This window comes from Bombina bombina, chromosome 1, assembly GCF_027579735.1.
Source record: "Bombina bombina isolate aBomBom1 chromosome 1, aBomBom1.pri, whole genome shotgun sequence".
Classification (NCBI taxonomy): Eukaryota; Metazoa; Chordata; class Amphibia; order Anura; family Bombinatoridae; genus Bombina; species Bombina bombina.
The window spans coordinates 709,145,680-709,167,178 of NC_069499.1; the positions used below are offsets into that span (position 1 = coordinate 709,145,680).

General features: G+C 39.2%; 1 protein-coding gene across 1 annotated transcript in view; it reads right to left on the reverse strand.

Moving 5' to 3' along the window:
- The window catches only part of ATRX (ATRX chromatin remodeler), a 783,199-nt gene that overhangs the window by 219,035 nt on the left and 542,665 nt on the right, over positions 1-21,499 (reverse strand). Inside the window, exon 22 of the mRNA XM_053714433.1 lies at positions 7,853-7,970. Within this exon, the coding sequence (XP_053570408.1) occupies positions 7,853-7,970 (118 nt within the window). The remainder of the gene's footprint in view (positions 1-7,852; positions 7,971-21,499) is intronic.

Genomic DNA, 21,499 nt, shown 5'->3' on the forward strand with positions numbered 1-21,499 from the left:
GGGCCAGATGGATGGGCCCGTGGCTGGATTGGTAAAGGGCAGAGAGCTCCAGTCCGACTCAGACGCCAGCAAGGTGGAGGTGGAGTACTGGTTTGGGCTGGTATCATCAAAGATGAGCTTGTGGGGCCTTTTCGGGTTGAAGATGGAGTCAAGCTCAACTCCCAGTCCTACTGCCAGTTTCTGGAAGACACCTTCTTCAAGCAGTGGTACAGGAAGAAGTCTGCATCCTTCAAGAAAAACATGATTTTCATGCAGGACAATGCTCCATCACACGCGTCCAAGTACTCCACAGCGTGGCTGGCAAGAAAGGGTATAAAAGAAGAAAATCTAATGACATGGCCTCCTTGTTCACCTGATCTGAACCCCATTGAGAACCTGTGGTCCATCATCAAATGTGAGATTTACAAGGAGGGAAAACAGTACACCTCTCTGAACAGTGTCTGGGAGGCTGTGGTTGCTGCTGCACGCAATGTTGATGGTGAACAGATCAAAACACTGACAAAATCCATGGATGGCAGGCTTTTGAGTGTCCTTGCAAAGAAAGGTGGCAATATTGGTCACTGATTTGTTTTTGAATGTCAGAAATGTATATTTGTGAATGTTGAGATGTTATATTGGTTTCACTGGTAAAAATAAATAATTGAAATGGGTATATATTTGTTTTTTGTTAAGTTGCCTAATAATTATGCACAGTAATAGTCACCTGCACACACAGATATCCCCCTAAAATAGCTATAACTAAAAACAAACTAAAAACTACTTCCAAAACTATTCAGCTTTGATATTAATGAGTTTTTTGGGTTCATTGAGAACATGGTTGTTGTTCAATAATAAAATTAATCCTCAAAAATACAACTTGCCTAATAATTCTGCACTCCCTGTAGTAACAACCAGACTTATTGTACATTCGTTATAACCCTTGTAAGGGAGAAACTTTTAATACTCAGTCCATCCAGGTGGTTTGTGAAAAGAGATTTTAGTGTCCAGACATACACTTTAAAGCGCGGTAGGAAACATCAAATTCCTCTGCCAATAGGACGAGCACATCCAGACAACTCCAGATACAGCACATTTATCATGCCGTGCAAGAAAGGGTTCCAACAAACCCAACTTTTGTTACCAGGTAAGAGCGTGTAAAATGGCGAACCCAAAAAAGTAGGCGTCTCATCAAAAGAACAGCTGCTTACGTGCGTTTCATCCCCTAGACTGACAGGGACTTCCTCAGGGCCCTGATGTCAGCATTCCAAGATTTTTAAGCCATAAAGCTCTTCTGTTAAGAATAGCTAAATACATCAATTTGACGATTTTCATAACATCAAAGATTGCATCGCAAATAAAATTATTTGCATGTCGAAGTAAAAGAATATTAGATAATTCAGTCTGGTGGCCAGGTGTTGTATTTCCCAACAGTAAGGAATGAAGTTGTGGACTCTCCCTGCCTTATGGAAGTATATATATATATATATTTATTTATTTATTTAAAGAAAAGATGTAAGAGAGGATCCTGATCAGAAAAGACTTGGACCAAGCAGGCTTCCATCGGTAGGCAGTCCGACTAAATGTCAACACATAGTAATTAGCCAACTAAATAAGCTAGCAAACGGGCACCAGGACATCCCTTGAAAGGACAAGAGAAAAAACTCAGAAAGCAGGACGGACAAACTCCTCCCCTACTAGAAGACGAGGCAAGGAAGGACAACCACTGACCAATAAGGAAGAACCAACTACAAGGCCTCCCAACCTAAGTAAGGGTCCTACAGGAGGCAGGATACGTGGTAGATGCCCAAACAGAGCGGTCAGAATACCTGACCCCTACTCTGATCTAACAGTCCTAACAAAGAATAGATAAAGCCCAGAGATCACTAATGAATCTTCAACCACTAGTCTTTAAAGGGATAGTCTAGTACAAAATAAACTTTCATGATTCAGATAGGGCATGTAATTTTAAACAATATTCCAATTTACTTTTATCCCCAATTTTGCTTTGTTCTCTTGGTATTCTAAGTTGAAAGCTTAACCTAGGTGGTTCATATGCTAATTTCTTAGACCTTGAAGGCCGCCTCTTAAGAATGCATTTTAACAGGTTTTTCACCACTAGAGGGTGTTAGTTCATGAATTTCATATAGATAACACTGTGCTCATAAACGTGAAGTTACCTGGGAGCTATCACTGATTGGCTAAACTGCAAGTCTGTCAAAAGAACTAAAAAAGGTGCAGTTTGCAGAGGATCAGATACAAGATAATCACAGAGGTAAAAAATATATAAATATAACTGTGTTGGTTATGCAAAACTGGGGAATGGTTAAAAAAGGGATTATCTATCTTTTAAAACAATAACAATTCTGGTGTAGACTGTCCCTTTAAGGAAAAGAAACTGTAAAAATGCACCGACACCCAGAGACTAACTAGGGATCCAGGATACCTATTCTCATTAGCCCTCAGAAACCCGAAGGGAGGGTACACTGCAACAAGAGAAATCTCGACCCACTGAACTCCTAGAGACAAAGGAAAACTGCCTCAGGAGGAGTCATCTGGGTAGGCGCAGTAGACCGGATCCTTCAAAATAGAAGGAAAACTAAGAAATATTCTAGTAAAGAAATTTCCAGGAAAAACTTCCATCTCTCCAGAAGAGAGAAAGGAACCGCCCCAGTAGGATAACGAGAGTTCCCCAGGCCTAGGAAACCAAACCTACTACCGGATGCCGGACATATCCAAGACTATTAAAATCTGGGAACAGAACAACCAAATGCCAAGTCAAAGACAAGGTTAAAAATCCTGACACCTAAAACCAGGAGCCGGATCAAAAGGCCAAACACTTGCGGAACAACCACAAGATACTCCTTCTGAAATGAAAATTGCACCAGAATTGATGCAATCATTGCCAAACCCCCATGGGGTCTTGAATTCTGATCTCCCAAGATGTATCCCCAGTGACTGGTCACTCAGCCCCAAAGGGCTTCTAGGATAAAACCTACAAAGTCCGAAGACAAAAGGAGCCAAAAGAGAACAGAACTCCAAATTTGGAAATTAATTCCCGATTGAGAAATATGACAGTCTCTAAAGATCCAAACTGGATCATCCCGGGAAAAGCAATAGCACAAGGAATTAAAAAATGAACAATCATCCCAAGAAACTCCTAGTAGGCGATGGCAAGAGAGACGGCATAACAATCCCCCAAATCCCCAATTATAAGGATCAAAAAGGAGGATATGCAAGGAAAAAAGGTCCTGGAGAACCGGGTCTCCTCAGAGGACCAGAAGTCCTACCCCAAAAGACAAGGGGAAGCGAAAAGGGGCAGCAAACCTCAATAAGAGGAGAAAAGCATTGGCGAAGGAGATCATACAATAGGATAATTTGACCCACAAAGGAGTACCAATAGAGGGGAACCATCAACCCCTAACCAGGTACTGAAGATCTCCAAGCAGTCAACTGATCCCCCTCAGAAGAGAGAACTCCAGCTCCGGTCCAAAGGACCTCAGGAACTACAAATACACTGAAACAGCAATATTCGTAAACCCAGCTAGCCATGCAGGCTATGGAGGGACAAAACACTTAGGATAGAGTACGAACCAACGTCGGGCGGCCCATGAAGATGAAACAAACTAGGACCAGCCTGACATCTAGGAAAGAAGAAATACAAGAAAACAACCTCTTAACAAGAAGTAAACTTAGTACCCAAACAGGATCAGCCTGCAGACCAGGGTACAATGAACCGTTCAAGGGCTTAACTGAAAGTACTAACCCCTAGCAGGGCTAGACTAAACCAACAGACTAATGACAGACCAATAAGCTATAAGGCTTAAACATTGTCTTAACTTCTTTTTTGTGTGACTTCCGCTGGAAGCAACAACCATTGCGACCATAAAATCGCTAGTATCCAAATCTCAGAGGAAAATAATTTCCAAAAGGAAGATTATAACAGTCTTGAGCTCCTGAAATACAAGAAACATATCCTAACCTGATCAAAATAAAGTAGGCAGCACCCACAGGCGAAACGCCAAAGGAATAGAAACAATAACAGGGCCAGCTTGTCGGAGACCTGATTCCTTAAGAGCTCAGAACTGGGATTAGATACACAAACAAAAGACAATCAGGAGTACGGATTCACATCCCTCCCCTCGTCTAGCGCTGTTCACCATCAGAATCAGAAGACTGAGGATCTGGAGGCAAATGAAGACTAAAATCCTCCCAAGCCTCAAGTACCTGCCGCAGCAATACACGCAGGTTTGTCAGACTAACTCGAAAGGCAAAACTCATCTCCGGCAGGGCATCTGAAGGCCCTAATCCTGCCGGCTGTCCGCCTGAAGCCTCAGAGGGAGCCACTCCCCCAGAGGAAGGACCCATCAGAAAAAAAGGACACTGATAAGCGCTCGGCTGGTGGCCCTCTAGAAGCTGTAAATGCGCCAGCGCCACTAATATGCCATGCGCAACCAAGTAGCAACCTCTGGTGGAAAGAAAGGGGTAACAGAATTTGGGACAACTGCTTGCGTAGAAAAAAAAAATCCAGGGAACGCGCCTCACGGGACACAGTATTCTCAGAGGCAGACGGCTCAGCGGTCTCCAATCTCTCCCCAGAGGGAGAAAATAGCACTCTATTATGGCATATGGAACATAAATGATTGGGCTGGATAACCTGGCCTCCATACAATCTAAGCAGGAGACAGAATCTGAGTCAGAAAAATCCTCCTCTGAAAAATCAGAATCCTCCATAACTTGATCAGACAAATTGGACAAAAATAACTGCCAACTCACCCCCCCAATGGCTGGGGCATTCACCACCTCCTATGACCCAGGCAAGCAGAGAAATAGGCCCTCTCCACCGCCACTCAGTCACGATACAGAAATGGAGAATGAAAACGTGACCACGCCCGATCACGATGTGCAACATGTAGGAGAAAGAAAAGCACGCCAGTCCACAAGAACTGTGTAGCTCGACATAAAGGCCAAAGAAAATCACGCTAGTCCACAAGAACTGCATAGCTCTAAAACAATTATACGTTCTGTAATAGCCATGAGCCCCAACATTTTAACACATAAGCAGACAGAATCACATAAAAAAAAAACATTATTAAAGTCCTCCACTGCTCAAAAACTTACCTCAGGAGATATTAACCCTTTATTCCATAAAGATAAAGGAGTCCCACTGAGACCCTGTCTTCTATCATTTACATCACATCCACAATGAAAGTAAAATGAAACTATCTTACCGGAATCTATGCCGTGGAAAAGTAACATGGTCCTTCAAGTTTGACAGATAGTAACGTCGCTTCTGACATGGACTTGAGTGAAGAAAGCAGGCAGCGAAACTCGTCAACAAGGATTGCTTATGGAGCTGTTAATATTAGTCGGGATAGTTTCGCAGAAAGACTCTCCCTGCATCTCCGGACTCTAACTTTCATCCATGCTCTCACTGAGAGGCTGACAGGACTACTTAAAGCTCCAGTCCCACTTCAAAAAGTGTACTATCCTCCATAAGAGACTACTCCGTAAACTTCTGACACTTCTCTGCCAACCTCCTGTGACGAAAGGCAAAGAATGACTGGGGGATGAGGGAAGTGGGCAATGTATTTAAGCCTTTGGCTGGGTGTCTTTGCCTCCTCCTGGTGGCCAGGAAACAGTAAACTGATATGATTCCTACACAGATACAGACAGATGCATAGAGACCAAAATGATGCAAAAGCGGAATCATGTTATTCTACTCTGGCAACATCAACATGCTCATGAATTTTTGCTTCCAAAAAGGCAGAGATTTTGCTTGGAAGTGCTGAGGCTTTCAGGAGAGGATCTTAAGGCCACGAAATCAGAACCTTTGTAAAGCAGACAGTCTAAAAAGGAGTTAAAAAAAAACACAAGGGAAAACGTGGGGGAAAAACAGTGATGATAAGTATCAGCAACTGAATATGCAGATATATTTCTTTGAGGTCTAGTGTCATGAGCAACATTCAAGCAAGAACAACACTAATTAGCATCAGATGATATTCCATTATGAACTTTCATGTATTCAACATGCTTAATCATGAAGGTCCAATATATGCAACAGTGAATCATCCTTCCTTGGGAGCATAACACTTTTAGGTTGCATGGCCAAACATCTTTGATGAAGGATGTCTTGAAATCTAGAGATAGTGATGGGCTACCTACTTTTGTACACCTTTTTCTTAAAAGAAGGCTGCAATTCTGCCTCCACCATAGCTTCTTGTTTGTGAGCTCAAATGTTGACACCAATCGCTTAAGAAATGTAAGTTCCTGACTGGATTGACAAAAAAAATCCCCGTCTGAGGTCAGGCAAATGTCCATGAAATGCTAGTTAAGTAGCAGCTGTTTTAAGATTGCTGCTACTTAACCTCTCCATCACCTAGAATGTGGCGGAATGAAATCATCCCAATCCAATCAGAATTAATGACAGCCACTGCTTGCACGTGAGCATAGTGCGGCATTGCACAAGTAGCAGCTAGTGGGATGTTAAATGTAGGCAGAACATGCTGCCCCCTCGCAGTGAAGCCAGTTGGATTGGTTCAAGGTAGCAAACCTTGTCCGCCCAGCCATAAAAAATGAGGACCTATGAGTTTAATCCCTTTGTAGGGTTTAAACACATGCAAGCAACAGTGCAATAATAACATGTTCTAACACATTAAAAGATTTTCTTTTTGCACTTATATTTCTTTAAACCTCTACATTTTCCAGCCAACTGTCTCCATATTTGCCATAAAGCATGTCATTGCTTGACTATGCAATTATCTGCTTATTTACATACCTTTCTTAATATGTAGATAATAATATAAGAGCAAAATAAGTAATAGCAACAGCACAAAAACACAAAGCAAAGTAATTTGCCATGTTTTTCAGAGAAAGATGTAGAACATACATAGATAATAAAATGAATAGCAAGTGCAGAATAATCAGTTTAGAGCAGGTTAATCAGTTGTGGACCTCCAGAGGTTTTGGCCTAGCCAGCATCATGGGAAATTTAGTTCCAAAACCACTGGAGGGCCACAATAGATGATATCAGAACTAGAGCACAGGTGAAATAATCAGCTGATTAGTAAACATGGTTGATTTACCTGCTCCCATCCAATGTAATCCAGAAAACCTGGACTGTTGGAGAGACCTGTGGACAGGTTTGAAAACCAGTGGTTTAAAGTACTAACATTTCAACAAAGGAGAAAATTGATACAAAATATGAATTGGGATCTTTTTCCCTCAAAGAATATACAATAAAATTCCTTATCTTGTATGTTTGTCCATATCCATAGAACAGAAGGAAATTGCATTAAAGGAACATAAAACCAAACACATTTCTTTCATAATTCAGATAGAGAATACAATTTTAAACAACATTCCAATATACTTCTATCTAAATTGCTTTAGTCTTTAAATATCCTTTTGTGAAGAAACGGTAATGAACATGGGTGAGCCAATCACACGAGGCATCTATGGTGCAGCCACCAATCACCAGCTACTGAGCCTATTTAGATATGCTTTTCTACAAAGGATATCAAGAGAATGAAATAAATTAGATAACAGAAGTAAATTGGAAAGTTGCGTAAAAGTGCATGCTCTTTCTAAATCATGAAAGAAAAAACGTGGGTTTCATGTCCCTTTAAGCTGAGCAGAATGAAAATGTTTATCCTGTGTGATTCTGAATAGGTTACTGTACAGTAGATCAGGATATTATTGCAAAATTATGCCTGATCTGTTATTGCTCTGTGAAATATTAAAATATATATATAGATTTTACAATGTTAAAAATTGGTTGTTCAGAATTGATGCACATAGCACTTATTTTACAAATACAAAAACAGATTATTTGCAAGCTGTTTCCAGATAACTATATTAAGAAATTACAACTTACCTGTCATGTGATCCAAATAGTACTGATAGAGTTTACATTGAATTGAAGACATCCTAACTGACAGGACATATTCGTGCTTAGGTGGTAAAAACTTTGTAAGAGCAGTATAATCTCTTCTCTGAAAAAAAAATGATACAGGAAAAATATATTAACGACCTTGTAAGGAAATTATAACTTAACAAGCAAAGAATAATGATAGATAAAAATATTGAACAAACTAGATAAGCTAAACAAAACCATTGAAAAGAGCAGGAAAATAACTTGGAAAACAGAAAATAAGCGAAAATAAAACTGTAGCGATCTAAGGCAGGGCTTTACAGACAGGTGAGGAGACTACCTAGCTATTTTCCTGAACAGCAGAGTCCACAGAACTGTTCACTCTCCTGGTTAGCTGTATTATTTATTTATTTATAAAATATTTTACCAGGAAGGATACATTGAGATTTCTCTCGTTTTCAAGTATGTCCTGGGATCACAAAACATTGCATTGATACAATAGGGTACAATAAAATACAAAAACAATAATAATAATACACAATATATGCAAACTTTTAACAGAGCAGGTACGAAATATTTAATCAACCATGACAGGAGCATTCTGTTTTGAGATAGGTATAGAGGGATCTCTTAAAGGATTTTAGGCTTGGGGAAGATTTTAAAGTGCGAGGGAGGTCATTCCATAACTGTGGCGCTCTGTAGGAAAAGGAGGATCGAGCTGCTTTCTTTTTGTATTGAGGCAAGCTAAATAATGTGCTGTTATTGGATCGGAGGTTATAGGAGGTGGGAATAGCAGGGGAGAGCATTCTGCTCAGGTAGGGTGGGAGCTTCCCAGAAAGGCTCTTAAAGACAAGGCAGGAAAGATGGAGGGTGCGTCTGGATTCCAGCGACAGCCAGTTTAGTTCTTTTAGCATGTCACAATGGTGGGTCCTGTAGTTACATTGTAGCACAAAGCGGCAGAACGAGTTAAATAACGTATTTAGTTTATTAAGGTGAGTTTGCGGAGCAGGTGCATATACTATGTCCCCATAATCCAAGATAGGCATCAGCATTTGCTGTACAATCTTTTCCTTTACTGTAGGGCTGAGGCAAGATTTGTTTCTGTACAGGGCACCTAGTTTTGGATAAAGTTTAGAGGCAAGTTTTTCTATGTGGAGTCCAAAAGATAGATTGGGGTCTAACAACATACCTAAGTATTTAACAGAGTAGACTGCGGTCAGCGTGCAATTGGATTTTGTTTTGATGCGAAGATGGGAAGTTTGTAATTTTTGTATTTTAGGTCCCGTTCCAAAGATCATTGTGACCGTTTTGTCAGTGTTTAGGAAGTTTGTTTTTCGAGATCCACTTCTCTACTTCTGTGAACTGGTCTTGGAGCACTGCTTCAAGCTGCAGCAGATCAGATTTGTTTGCATAGATTACCGTGTCGTCTGCGTACATGTGTACAGTTGAGGATTTGCAGACATTAGGCAAATCATTTATAAATAATGTGAATAGTAGGGGGCCGAGAATGGAACCTTGGGGAACACCACACGTGACTGGGAGAGGGAGGGAGTCACTGTTAGAGACAGAGACATATTGTGATGGATCCGATACATATGATTTAAACCAGGTTAACGGGCGATCAGCAATTCCAGAGTTTTTTAGTTTGAGAAGTAGTAGGTCATGGTCCACTGTGTCAAAAGCCTTTGCAACGACATCCAAACTGGCATGGAACAAGGAGACCTAACTGGAGCTATTTTCCTTGATTTTGCAAACTTTTAGGAGGGCAGTTGTAGTGGAGTGATTCGGTTGAAAACCTGATTGATCAGCGGTCAGATAGTTAGAAAGTTGATAATACTCACAAAATTGCGTATGGACGCATTTTTCTAAGATTTTTGACAATACAGGGAGCAATGATATAGGACGATAGTTAGAAACCAATGTTAACTCCCCACTTTTATGAATAGGCACTACTCTTGCAGTTTTCCAGAGTTTGGGTATGTATCCAGACACCAAGGATTCATTAATTAGGGTTGCGACAGGCTTAGCAATTGCCGGCGCACTGAGCTTCAACAGCATTGCTGGGATTTGATCAGGTTCTGACTGGTTTTTCATTTTTAGATTATCGAGGTATTTCTTAACGACATTGAAGGGTACAGGTCTAAAATTGAACTTTTCTATATTGGGTCTTTGCTGTTTTAGTGGGGCCTGATCCACATTTGTAGCTTCAGGATGCGTGCCATTTATTAGTTTGTCAATCAGGGTGGTGGAGCATCCTACAAAATAATTGTTAAAGGCATTTGCTACTTCTAAGGGGAGTTGCAGGTTTTGGTTATCCACATTGACAGTGGAGGGCTGGGAGTGGATTGGTGGATTTTGTAGGTTATTTATGAGTTTCCAAAACTTTCTAGGGTTACATATATTATTGTTCAGATTTTCACAGAAATATTGCGCCTTAGCCAATTTTGTTTGTTTAGTACATACATTTCGCCATTGTCTATATACACAGTGATCATTCATAGAGCCAGTATGCTTGAACTTTGACCACAATGAGTCTCGAAATTGGTACATTTGAATGAGGTCAGCTGTGATCCAATTTAAGTGTGCTCCTTTTACTCTCACCTTACGCAGCGGTGCATGTAAATTCCAAACTTGTAGGAGTTCAGACTGAAAAAATTCAACTGCAGAGTCTAGATCTGGTATTAGGTTTAATCTGTGCCAGGGGAGGTTCTTGATGTCATTCAGAAATGATTGAAGATTAAATTTTTTGAAGGACCTGGTGATTTTAACCTTGGGAGAGGATTTAGTAGCCTTTATTTTGCGCACGCAGTACACTAAGCAGTGGTCACCTGCCTCCTGGATTCGGTCAGGAGAAGTGGAGAGAATCCAGTCGAGCAGGGTATGATTATGGCTTTTGATGTTTATGCGAGTTGGGGAGGAGATTAATTGCGTTAGCTGCAAAGATTTAAACAGCGAGCGACAACTGTTATTTTTTGGATTCAGCCAATCGATGTTAAAATCTCCAAAAACCATAATTTCACTTTTTGGGTTTTGAGTTATGGATTCACTAAGGAGCTGTGTTATGTCCGAAATGGAATGCACAGGGGAGCTTGGTGGGCGGTAGATTCCTGCAACAATGATTGATTTACTGCACGGGATCTCAATTTTGCCAGAAAGGATATTAAAGGTGGCAGGAGAGCTAGATTTTTGTATGGGGGTGAACTTTGTGGAGTTGTCAACATAAATTACAATGCCGCCTCCTCTCTTTGCTCTGTCAATTCTATGGCATGAATACCCATGTATTGCAATGGCAGAGTCAGGTATTTTTGCAGTTAGCCATGATTCAGAGATAACAATGATTTTTGGCTTGTATTGTAAACACCAAGCTTGCTAACTATCTTCCTTTAACTACCTGATGCAGAGAGCAGTGTCAGCTGTAAATGTGGGTCTGTGAATGTTCTTAAAGACTTGTTGTAAGTATACTTTAAGTCAGCTGGGGGGAAAGATAAATTAGTGTTAGATTGGTCTGCAAAAAAGTTAAGGGAGGGTGCTAGGGGTCATACAGGCAAAAAAGCACAGGGAAAGATCACAAATTAAAAAGATAAGAGAGGTATCCATTGAGGAAAATAAAACCATTTAACAAGCAAGATATATGGTCCATCAATGTGCTCCAGTATGCATTTAAAATACAGAATACAAATAATAGCCAATACATATTACAACATACACATTATTAGAAAACAGTGATGAAATATAATAAGATGACTATCTTCCTTTAACTACCTGATGCAGAGAGCAGTGTCAGCTGTAAATGTGGGTCTGTGAATGTTCTTAAAGACTTGTTGTAAGTATACAGGTGGCCCTCAGTTTACGCCGGGGTTAGGTTCCAGAAGGAATGGTTGTAAATCGAAACCGTTGTAAATTGAAACCCAGTTTATAATGTAAGTCAATGGGAAGAGAGGGAGATAGGTTCCAGGCCCCTCTCAAAATTGTCATAAGTAACACTTAATACATTATTTTTAAAGCTTTGAAATGAAGACTTTAAATGCTAGACAGCATTATAAATCTAATACAATAATCACACAACACAAAATATATAATTAAACTAAGTTAAATGAACAAAAACATTTGCTAAACAGAATTATAAACCTAATAAAATAATCACACAACACAGACTTCACTTGCATTTTTCTGCAAACAGTTATTTCTATGCATTCCAATCTGGACTGAGTTATAGACAGGAAGATCTTGAAAAGAAAAACTTAAAACATAAGCAGAAGAATCAAACTGAAACAGCTGCCTGAAGAACTTTTCTACCAAAAACTGCTTTCGAAGAAGCAAATACATAAAAACGGTAGAATTTAGTAAATGTATGCAAAGAAGACCAAGTTGCTGCTTTGCAAATCTGATCAACTGAAGCTTCATTCTTAAAAGCCCACGAAGCGGAGACTGATCTAATAGAATGAGCTGTAATTCTCTGAGACGGGGCCTGACCCGACTCCAAATAAACTTGATGAATCAAAAGCTTTAACCACGAAGTCAAGGAAACAGCAGAAGCCTTCTGACCTTTCCTAGAACCAGAAAAGATAACAAATAGACTAGAAGTCTTCCTGAACTCTTTAGTAGCTTCAACATAATATTTCAAAGCTCTTACCACATCTAAAGAATGTAAGGATCTCTCCAAAGAATTTGTAGGATTAGGACACAAGGAAGGAACAACAATTTCACTATTAATGTTGTTAGAATTCACAACCTTAGTTAAGAATTTAAATGAAGTCCGCAAAACCGCCTTATCCTGATGAAAAATCAGAAAAGGAGATTCACAAGAAAGAGCAGACAATTCAGAAACTCTTCTAGCAGAAGAGATGGCCAAAGGGAACAAAACTTTCCAAGAAAGTAGTTTAATGTCCAAAGAATGCATAGGCTCAAAAGGAGGAGCCTGTAAGGCCTTCAAAACCAAATTAAAACTCCAAGGAGGAGAGATTGATTTAATGACAGGCTTGATACGCACCAAAGCCTGTACAAAACAGTGAATATCAGAAAGCTTAGCAATCTTTCTGTGAAATAAAACAGAAAGAACAGAGATTTGTCCCTTCAAGGAACTTGCAGACAAACCCTTATCCAAATCATCCTGAAGAAACTAACATTCTAGGAATTCTGAAAGAATACCAAAAGAATTTATGAGAAGAACACCATGAAATATGTCTTGCAAACTCAATAATAGATCATTCTAGAAACAGATTTACGAGCCTGTAACATAGTATTAATCACTGAGTCAGAGAAACCTCTATGACTAAGCACTAGGCGTTCAATTTCCATACCTTCAAATTTAATGATTTGAGAACCTGATGGAAAAACGGACCTTGAGACAGAAGGTCTGGCCTTAATGGAAGTGGCCAAGGTTGGCAACTGGACATCCGAACAAGATCCACATACTAAAACCTGTGAGGCCATGCTGGAGCCACCAACAACACAAACGATTGCTCCATTATGATTTTGGAGATCACTCTTGGAAGAAGAACTAGAGGCGGGAAAATATAAGCAGGTTGATAACGCCAAGGAAGTGTCAACGCATCCACTGCTTCCGCCTGAGGATCCCTGGACCTGGACAAGTACCTGGGAAGTTTCTTTTTTAGATGAGAAGCCATCAGATCTATTTCTGGAAGACCACACATCTGAACAACCTGAGAAAACACATCTGGATGGAGGGACCATTCCCCCAGATGTAAAGTCTGACGGCTGAGATAATCTGCCTCCCAATTGTCTATACCTGGGATATGAACCGCAGAAATTAGACAGGAGCTGGATTCCACCCAAGCAAGTATTCAAGATACTTCTTTCATAGTTTGGGGACTGTGAGTCCCACCCTGATGATTGACATATGCCACAGTTGTTATATTGTCTGTCTGAAAACAAAGGAACGGTTCTCTCATTAACAGAGGCCAAATCTGAAGAGCCCTGCAAATCTTTGATTGGTAATCTCGCCTCTTGTGATTTCCAAACCCCTTGTGCTTTCAGAGATCCATAAACAGCTCCCCAACCTGAAAGACTCGCATCTGTTGTGATCACAGTCCAGGTTAGACGAACAAAAGAGGCCCCTGTGAACTATACGATGGTGATCTAACCACCAAGTCAGAGAGAGTCGAACATTGGGATTTAAGGATATTAATTGTGATATCCTTGTATAATCCCTGCACCATTGGTCCAGCATACAAAGCTGAAGAGGTCTCATGTGAAAACCAGCAAAGGGGATTGCGTCCGATGCTGCAGTCATGAGACCTAAAACTTCCATGCACCTAGCTACTGAAGGGAACGACAGACTGAAGGTTCCGACAAGCTGCAACCAATTTTAAACGTCTCTTGTCAAAGAACTTTTTGGTAAATTGATCCTTCAACCATGTTTTTGAAGAAACAACACTAGTTGATTTGTGTGAGATTCTGCAGAATATAAAGACTGAGCTAGTACGAAGATATCGTCCAAATAAGGAAACACTGCAATACCCCGCGCGCTCTCTGCTTACAGAGAGTAGGGCACCGAGAACCTTTGGAAAGATTCTTGGAGCTGTCGCTAGGCCAAAAGGAAGAGCGACAAATTGGTAATGCTCGTCTAGAAAAGAGAATCTCAGAAACTGATAATGATCTGGATGAATCGGAATATGAAGATATGCATCCTGTAAGTCTATTGTGGACATATAATGTCCTTGCTGAATAAAAGGCAGAATAGTCCTTAGAGTCACCATTTGGAAAGTTGGTACTCTTACATAACAATTCCAAATTTTCAGATCCAGAATTAGTGTGAATAATTTTTCTCTCTTTGGGACAAAGAATAGATTTGAAAAAAAAACCAGACCCTGTTCCTGAAACAGAACTGGCATGATTACCCCTAAAAACTCCAGGTCCAAAACACAATCCAGGAAAGCCTGAGCCTTTGCTGGATTTGCTAGGATGTGTGAGAGAAAAACATAATTTATGTAAGAACTTACCTGATAAATTCATTTCTTTCATATTAGCAAGAGTCCATGAGCTAGTGACGTATGGGATATACATTCCTACCAGGAGGGGCAAAGTTTCCCAAACCTCAAATGCCTATAAATACACCCCTCACCACACCCACAAATCAGTTTAACGAATAGCCAAGAAGTGGGGTGATAAGAAAAAAGTGCGAAAGCATAAAAAATAAGGAATTGGAATAATTGTGCTTTATACAAAAAAATCATAACCACCATAAAAAGAGTGGGCCTCATGGACTCTTGCTAATATGAAAGAAATGAATTTATCAGGTAAGTTCTTACATAAATTATGTTTTCTTTCATGTAATTAGCAAGAGTCCATGAGCTAGTGACGTATGGCATAATGACTACCCAAGATGTGGATCTTCCACGCAAGTCACTAGAGAGGGAGGGATAAAATAAAGACAGCCAATTCCGCTGAAAATAATACACACCCAAAACAAAGTTTAAATCTTATAATGAAAAAAACTGAAATTATAAGCAGAAGAATCAAACTGAAACAGCTGCCTGAAGTATTTTTCTACCAAAAACTGCTTCAGAAGAAGAAAACACATCAAAATGGTAGAATTTAGTAAAAATATGCAAAGAAGATCAAGTTGCTGCTTTGCAAATCTGATCAACCGAAGCTTCATTCCTAAACGCCCAGGAAGTAGAAACTGACCTAGTAGAATGAGCTGTAATCCTTTGAGGCGGAGTTCTACCCGACTCAACATAAGCATGATGAATTAAAGATTTCAACCAAGATGCCAAAGAAATGGCAGAGGCCTTCTGACCTTTCCTAGAACTGGAAAAGATAACAAAAAGACTAGAAGTCTTTCGGAAAATCTTAGTAGCTTCAACATAATATATCAAAGCTCTAACTACATCCAAAGAATGCAGTGATCTCTCCTTAGAATTCTTAGGATTAGGACAAAATGAAGGAACTACAATCTCTCTACTAATGTTGTTAGAATTCACAACCTTAGGTAAAAATTTAAAAGAAGTTCGCAACACCGCCTTATCCTGATGAAAAATCAGAAAAGGAGACTCACAAGAAAGAGCAGATAATTCAGAAACTCTTCTAGCAGAAGAGATGGCCAAAAGAAACAAAACTTTCCAAGAAAGTAATTAATGTCCAGAGAATGCATAGGTTCAAACGGAGGAGCTTGAAAAGCCCCCAGAACCAAATTCAAACTCCAAGAAGAAGAAATTGACTTAATAACAAGTTTTATACGAACCAAAGCTTGTACAAAACAATAAAAATCAGGAAAACTAGCAATCTTTCTGTGAAAAAGAACAGAAAGAGCAAAGATTTGTCCTTATAAGGAACTTGCAGACAAAACTTATCCAAACCATCCTGAAGAAACTGTAAAATTCTAGGAATTCTAAAAGAATGCCAAGAAAAATGATGAGAAAAACACCAAAAAATGCAAGTCTTCCAGACTCGATAATATATCATCCTAGATACAGATTTACGAGCCTGCAACATAGTATTAATTACGGAGTCAGAGAAAACCTCTATGACTGAGAATCAAGCGTTCAATCTCCATACTTTCAATTAAGGATTTGAGATCCTGATGGAAAAAAAGGACCTTGTGATAGAAGGTCTGGTCTTAACGGAAGAGTCCACTGTTGGCAAGGAGCCATCCGGACAAGATCCGCATACCAAAACCTGTGAGGCCATGCTGGAGCCACCAGCAGAATAAACGAATGCTCCTTTAGAATTTTGGAAATCACTCTTGAAAAAAGAACTAGAGGCGGAAAGATATAGCAGGATGATATTTCCAAGGAAGTGACAATGCATCCACTGCTTCCGCCTGAGGATCCCTGGATCTGGACAGATACCTGGGAAGCTTCTTGTTTAGATGAGAAGCCATCAGATCTATTTCTGGAAGTCCCCATATTTGAACAATCTGAAGAAATACCTCTGGGTGAAGAGACCATTCGCCCGGATGTAGCATTTGGCGACTGAGATAATCCGTTTCCCAATTGTCTATACCTGGGATATGAACCGCAGAAATTAGACAGGGGCTGGATTTCGCCCATACAAGTATTCGAGATACTTCCTTTATAGCCAGAGGACTGTGAGTCCCTCTTGATGATTGACATATGCCACATTTGTGACATTGTCCGTCTGTAAACAAATGAACGACACACTCTTTAGAAGAGGCCATGACTGAAGAGCTCTGAAAATTGCACGGAGTTCCAAAATGTTGATTGGAAATCTCACCTCCTGAGATTCCCAAACCCCTTGTGCTGTCAGAAACCCCCATACAGCTCCCCAACCTGTCAGACTTGCATCTGTTGAGATCACAGTCCAGGTTGAAAGAAAAAAGAAAAAAAAAAAAAGAAAAAAAGAAGCCCCCTGAACTAAACGATGGTGGTCTGTACCACGTCAGAGGGTGTCGAACAATCAGTTTAAAAGATATTAAATGAGATATCTTTGTATAATCCCGGCACCACTGATTCAGCATACAGAGCTGAAGAGGTCGCATGTGAAAATGAGCAAAGGGGAACACGTCCAATGCAGCAGTCATAAGAACCTAGAATTTCCATGCATAAGGCTACCGAAGGGAATGATTGAGACTGAAAATTAAGCTGAAACCAATTTCAGACGTCTCCTGTCCAACAGAGACAGAGTCATGGACACTGAATCTATCCGGAAATCTAAAAAAAGGTTACTCTTGTCTGAGGAATCAACAAACTTTTTGGTTAATTGATCCTCCAACCATGTTCTTGAAGAAACAACACTCATAAAAAGCTGGAAAGAATCTTTCCATTGAAAATGAGCAAAGGGAAGTGAATCCAATGCTGTTAAAACTTCTATGCATATATAGCAACTGAAGGAAAAAATAGAGACTAAAGGTACCGACAGACGGAACCCAATACAAATTGTCCCTTGTCTGATAGAGACAAAGATAGTGACATAAACCATCTGGAAACCTAAAAAAGGTGACCCTTGCGTGAGGAATCAAGAGCTTTTGAAAAAAGATCCTCTATGTCCTGAAGAGCAAGTGAAACATATGAGATTCCGCATCCTCAGGAAATAATCTGAATGAAAACAGAAAAATGAAGAATATGCATTTATTGTATCTAATGAAAACAAATAATGCTATCAATGACCACAAAAAGGCAGAATAGTTTGAATAAAACTCCAAAACCCAGTTCCTAGAAAAGGAACTGGAAGAAAAACCCCAGAAGATTCCAGGTCTGAGCAGCGCTTGAACCCCATGAGTACCCAGCCATGCTTCAACAGTATCCAAAATATATAGGACAGAAACACACTGAAAGAAAGTGTTAGCCTTACTGGAATAAAATCAAAGAAATTTGGACAAAATAGAACCAAATAAATTTCAAAGAAGTCTTAACCTGCCCCTTACCAGCCAAGCTGGAATACGGCACGTACATCGCAACATTAGGGAGCTAATTTCGAACCCCAATTAAAAACATGTTACTTGGGAAAGAACTCAGGATTCGTTCTTTAATAAGAACAACCAAACTAGTATAAGCTTAAAGTTTTAGTCTTAGAAATCAATCTTGAAGCCCATAGTAACAGTTAAGAATTGAATCCAATTATAATTGATTATCTTAGAACAAAAGAAATATGGATTTTCTTTTTTTTTTTTTTTTTTTAAAAATCACAAAATTCTTCTAGCTAAAATAGCTAAAGACATAGATTAACCCTCATTTGCGAATATATTCAATAAAATGAAGACACAAATGAAATGATTAGCATGATAGTCCAGTTTAAAGGACCAGTCAAAACAGAGGACTTGCAAAATGCAAAACAACAAGACAAATGCAACAGCACCTAGTCTAGTAAATGTTGTCCCTTTAACAAAAATAAATCATAATCTGATACTTGATCTTAAAGTAAACAGAAAAAATGAAGCAATTGCAATATCACAGGACCAAGAAAAGTACCTAAAACTAAATAATTTTCCATAAATAAGATACAACTATATAAAGGAAAATAAATATTATTTTGCTATAGAAACAATAGCATAATAAGTAGGAGTAGAGATAGCCCCAATAAATTGGAGAACCCTCCAAATTGAATTTAACTGCTGGCAAAGAATATAGTTTAAAACCTTGAAGAAGGAATAAAAGAGAATTCTCAGCCTATTCCATTCCCTAGTATGGGGAATTGGAAAGAAAAACCTCTGAAATCACAGAAGAAAAAAGGCAGAAATAGTGTCAGCTAGTCTTAAAGAACTAGTTACCTTAATATCCAAAATAATCAACACCTCTTCAACAAAGAACAAATGTACTTTAATAAAAAAATTATAAAAAAGTAGATTTGTTAGTGTCAATATCTGATGAAGAGAATTTCTGAAAGAGAAAAAAACATCATCAGAGAAGGATAAATCAGTATGTTGTTGGTCATTTGAAACTTCAATAATTAAAAAAGAAGTGAAAAAGAACTAAAAATTGTATTAGAAGGCACGAAGTCAGACAAAGCCTTAATCAGAAAAAATATTTCTTATAAATCTTCTAAACATTTCATATACTTAAGAATGGAAATGAATAAAGCATAAATACTAATGGAATCTGCATGTAAAAGTATATCATAATAACTTATTACAAACCATAGCTAAAGATAAACATTTATAACATTTAAAATAAATGAACTTAGCTTTGGTAGAACTCAGTTAAGCATTTTTCCAGAAGTGGCTTCTGACTCAGGGTCACTCGTAGACATCTTGCAATATGTAATAGAAAAAACAACATATAAAGCAAAATTGATCAAATTCCTTAAATGACAGTTTCAGGAATGGGAAAAAATGCTAGTGAACAAGCTTCTAGCAACCAGAAGCAATAATTAATGAGACTTAAATAATGTGGAGACAATAGTGACGCCCATATTTTTTAGCGCCAAAAAAAGACACCCACATTATTTGGCGCCTAAATGCTTTTGGCGCCAAAAATGACGCCACATCCGGAACGCCAACACTTTTGGCGCAAAAAAACGTCAAAAAAATGACGCAACTTCCGGCGACACGTATGACGCCGGAAACAGAAAAAAAATTTTGCGCCAAAAGTGTTGGCGTTCCGGATGTGGCGTCATTTTTGGCGCCAAAAGCATTTAGGCGCCAAATAATGTGGGTGTCTTTTTTTGGCGCTAAAAAATATGGGCGTCACTATTGTCTCCACATTATTTAAGTCTCATTAATTATTGCTTCTGGTTGCTAGAAGCTTGTTCACTAGCATTTTTTCCCATTCCTGAAACTGTCATTTAAGGAATTTGATCAATTTTGCTTTATATGTTGTTTTTTCTATTACATATTGCAAAAACGTCAAAAAAATGACGCAACTTCCGGCGACACGTATGACGCCGGAAACAGAAAAAAAAATTTGCGCCAAAAAAGTCAGCGCCAAGAATGACGCAATAAAATGAAGCATTTTCAGCCCCCGCGAGCCTAATAGCCCACATGGAAAAAGTCAAATTTTAAGGTAAGATAAAATGATTAATTCATATGCATTATCCCAAATATGAAACTGACTGTCTGAAATAAGGAACGTTGAACATCCTGAGTCAAGGCAAATGAATGTTTGAACACATATATTTAGAACTTTATATAAAAGTGCCCAACCATAGCTTAGAGTGTCACAGAAAATAAGACTTACTTACCCCAGGACACTCATCTACAAGTAGTAGAAAGCCAAACCAGTACTGAAACGAGAATCAGTAAAGGTAATGGTATATATAAGAGTATATCGTCGATCTGAAAAGGGAGGTAAGAGATGAATCTCTACGACCGATAACAGAGAACCTATGAAATAGACCCCGTAGAAGGAGATCATTGAATTCAAACAGGCAATACTCTCCTCACATCCCTTTGACATTCACTGCACGCTGAGAGGAAAACCGGGCTCCAACCTGCTACGGAGCGCATATCAACGTAGAATCTAGCACAAACTTACTTCACCACCTCCATAGGAGGCAAAGTTTGTAAAACTGATTTGTGGGTGTGGTGAGGGGTGTATTTATAGGCATTTGAGGTTTGGGAAACTTTGCCCCTCCTGGTAGGAATGTATATCCCATACGTCACTAGCTCATGGACTCTTGCTAATTACATGAAAGAAATATCTTCTCACAGGAGGTCTTACTCTGAATCCTATTCGGTACCCCTGAGAGACAATACTCGGAATCCATTGATTTTGGACAGAATTTACCCAAACATCCTTGAAAAATCTTAATCTGCCCCCTACCAGCTGAGCTGGAATGAGGGCCGCACCTTTATGCGGACTTGGGGGCTGGCTTTGGTTTCTTAAATGGCTTGGATTTATTCCAATTTGAAGGAGGTTTCCAATTGGAAACAGATTCCTTGAGGGAAGGATTAGGTTTCTGTTCCTTATTTTGTCGAAACGAAAACGGTTAGAAGCCTTAGATTTACCCTTAGGTCTTTTATCCTGAGGCAAAAAAAACTCCCTTCCCTCCAGTGACAGTGGAAATAATCGAATCCAACTGAGAACCAAATAACTTATTACCTTGGAAAGAAAGGGATAGCAATCTGGACTTAGAAGTCATGTCAGCATTCCAAGATTTAAGCCACAAAGCTCTTCTAGATAAAATAGCTAAAGACATAGATTTAACATCAATATTGATATCATCAAAAATGGCATCACAAATAAAATGATTAGCATGTTGAAGCAAGCGAACAATGCTAGACAAATCAGA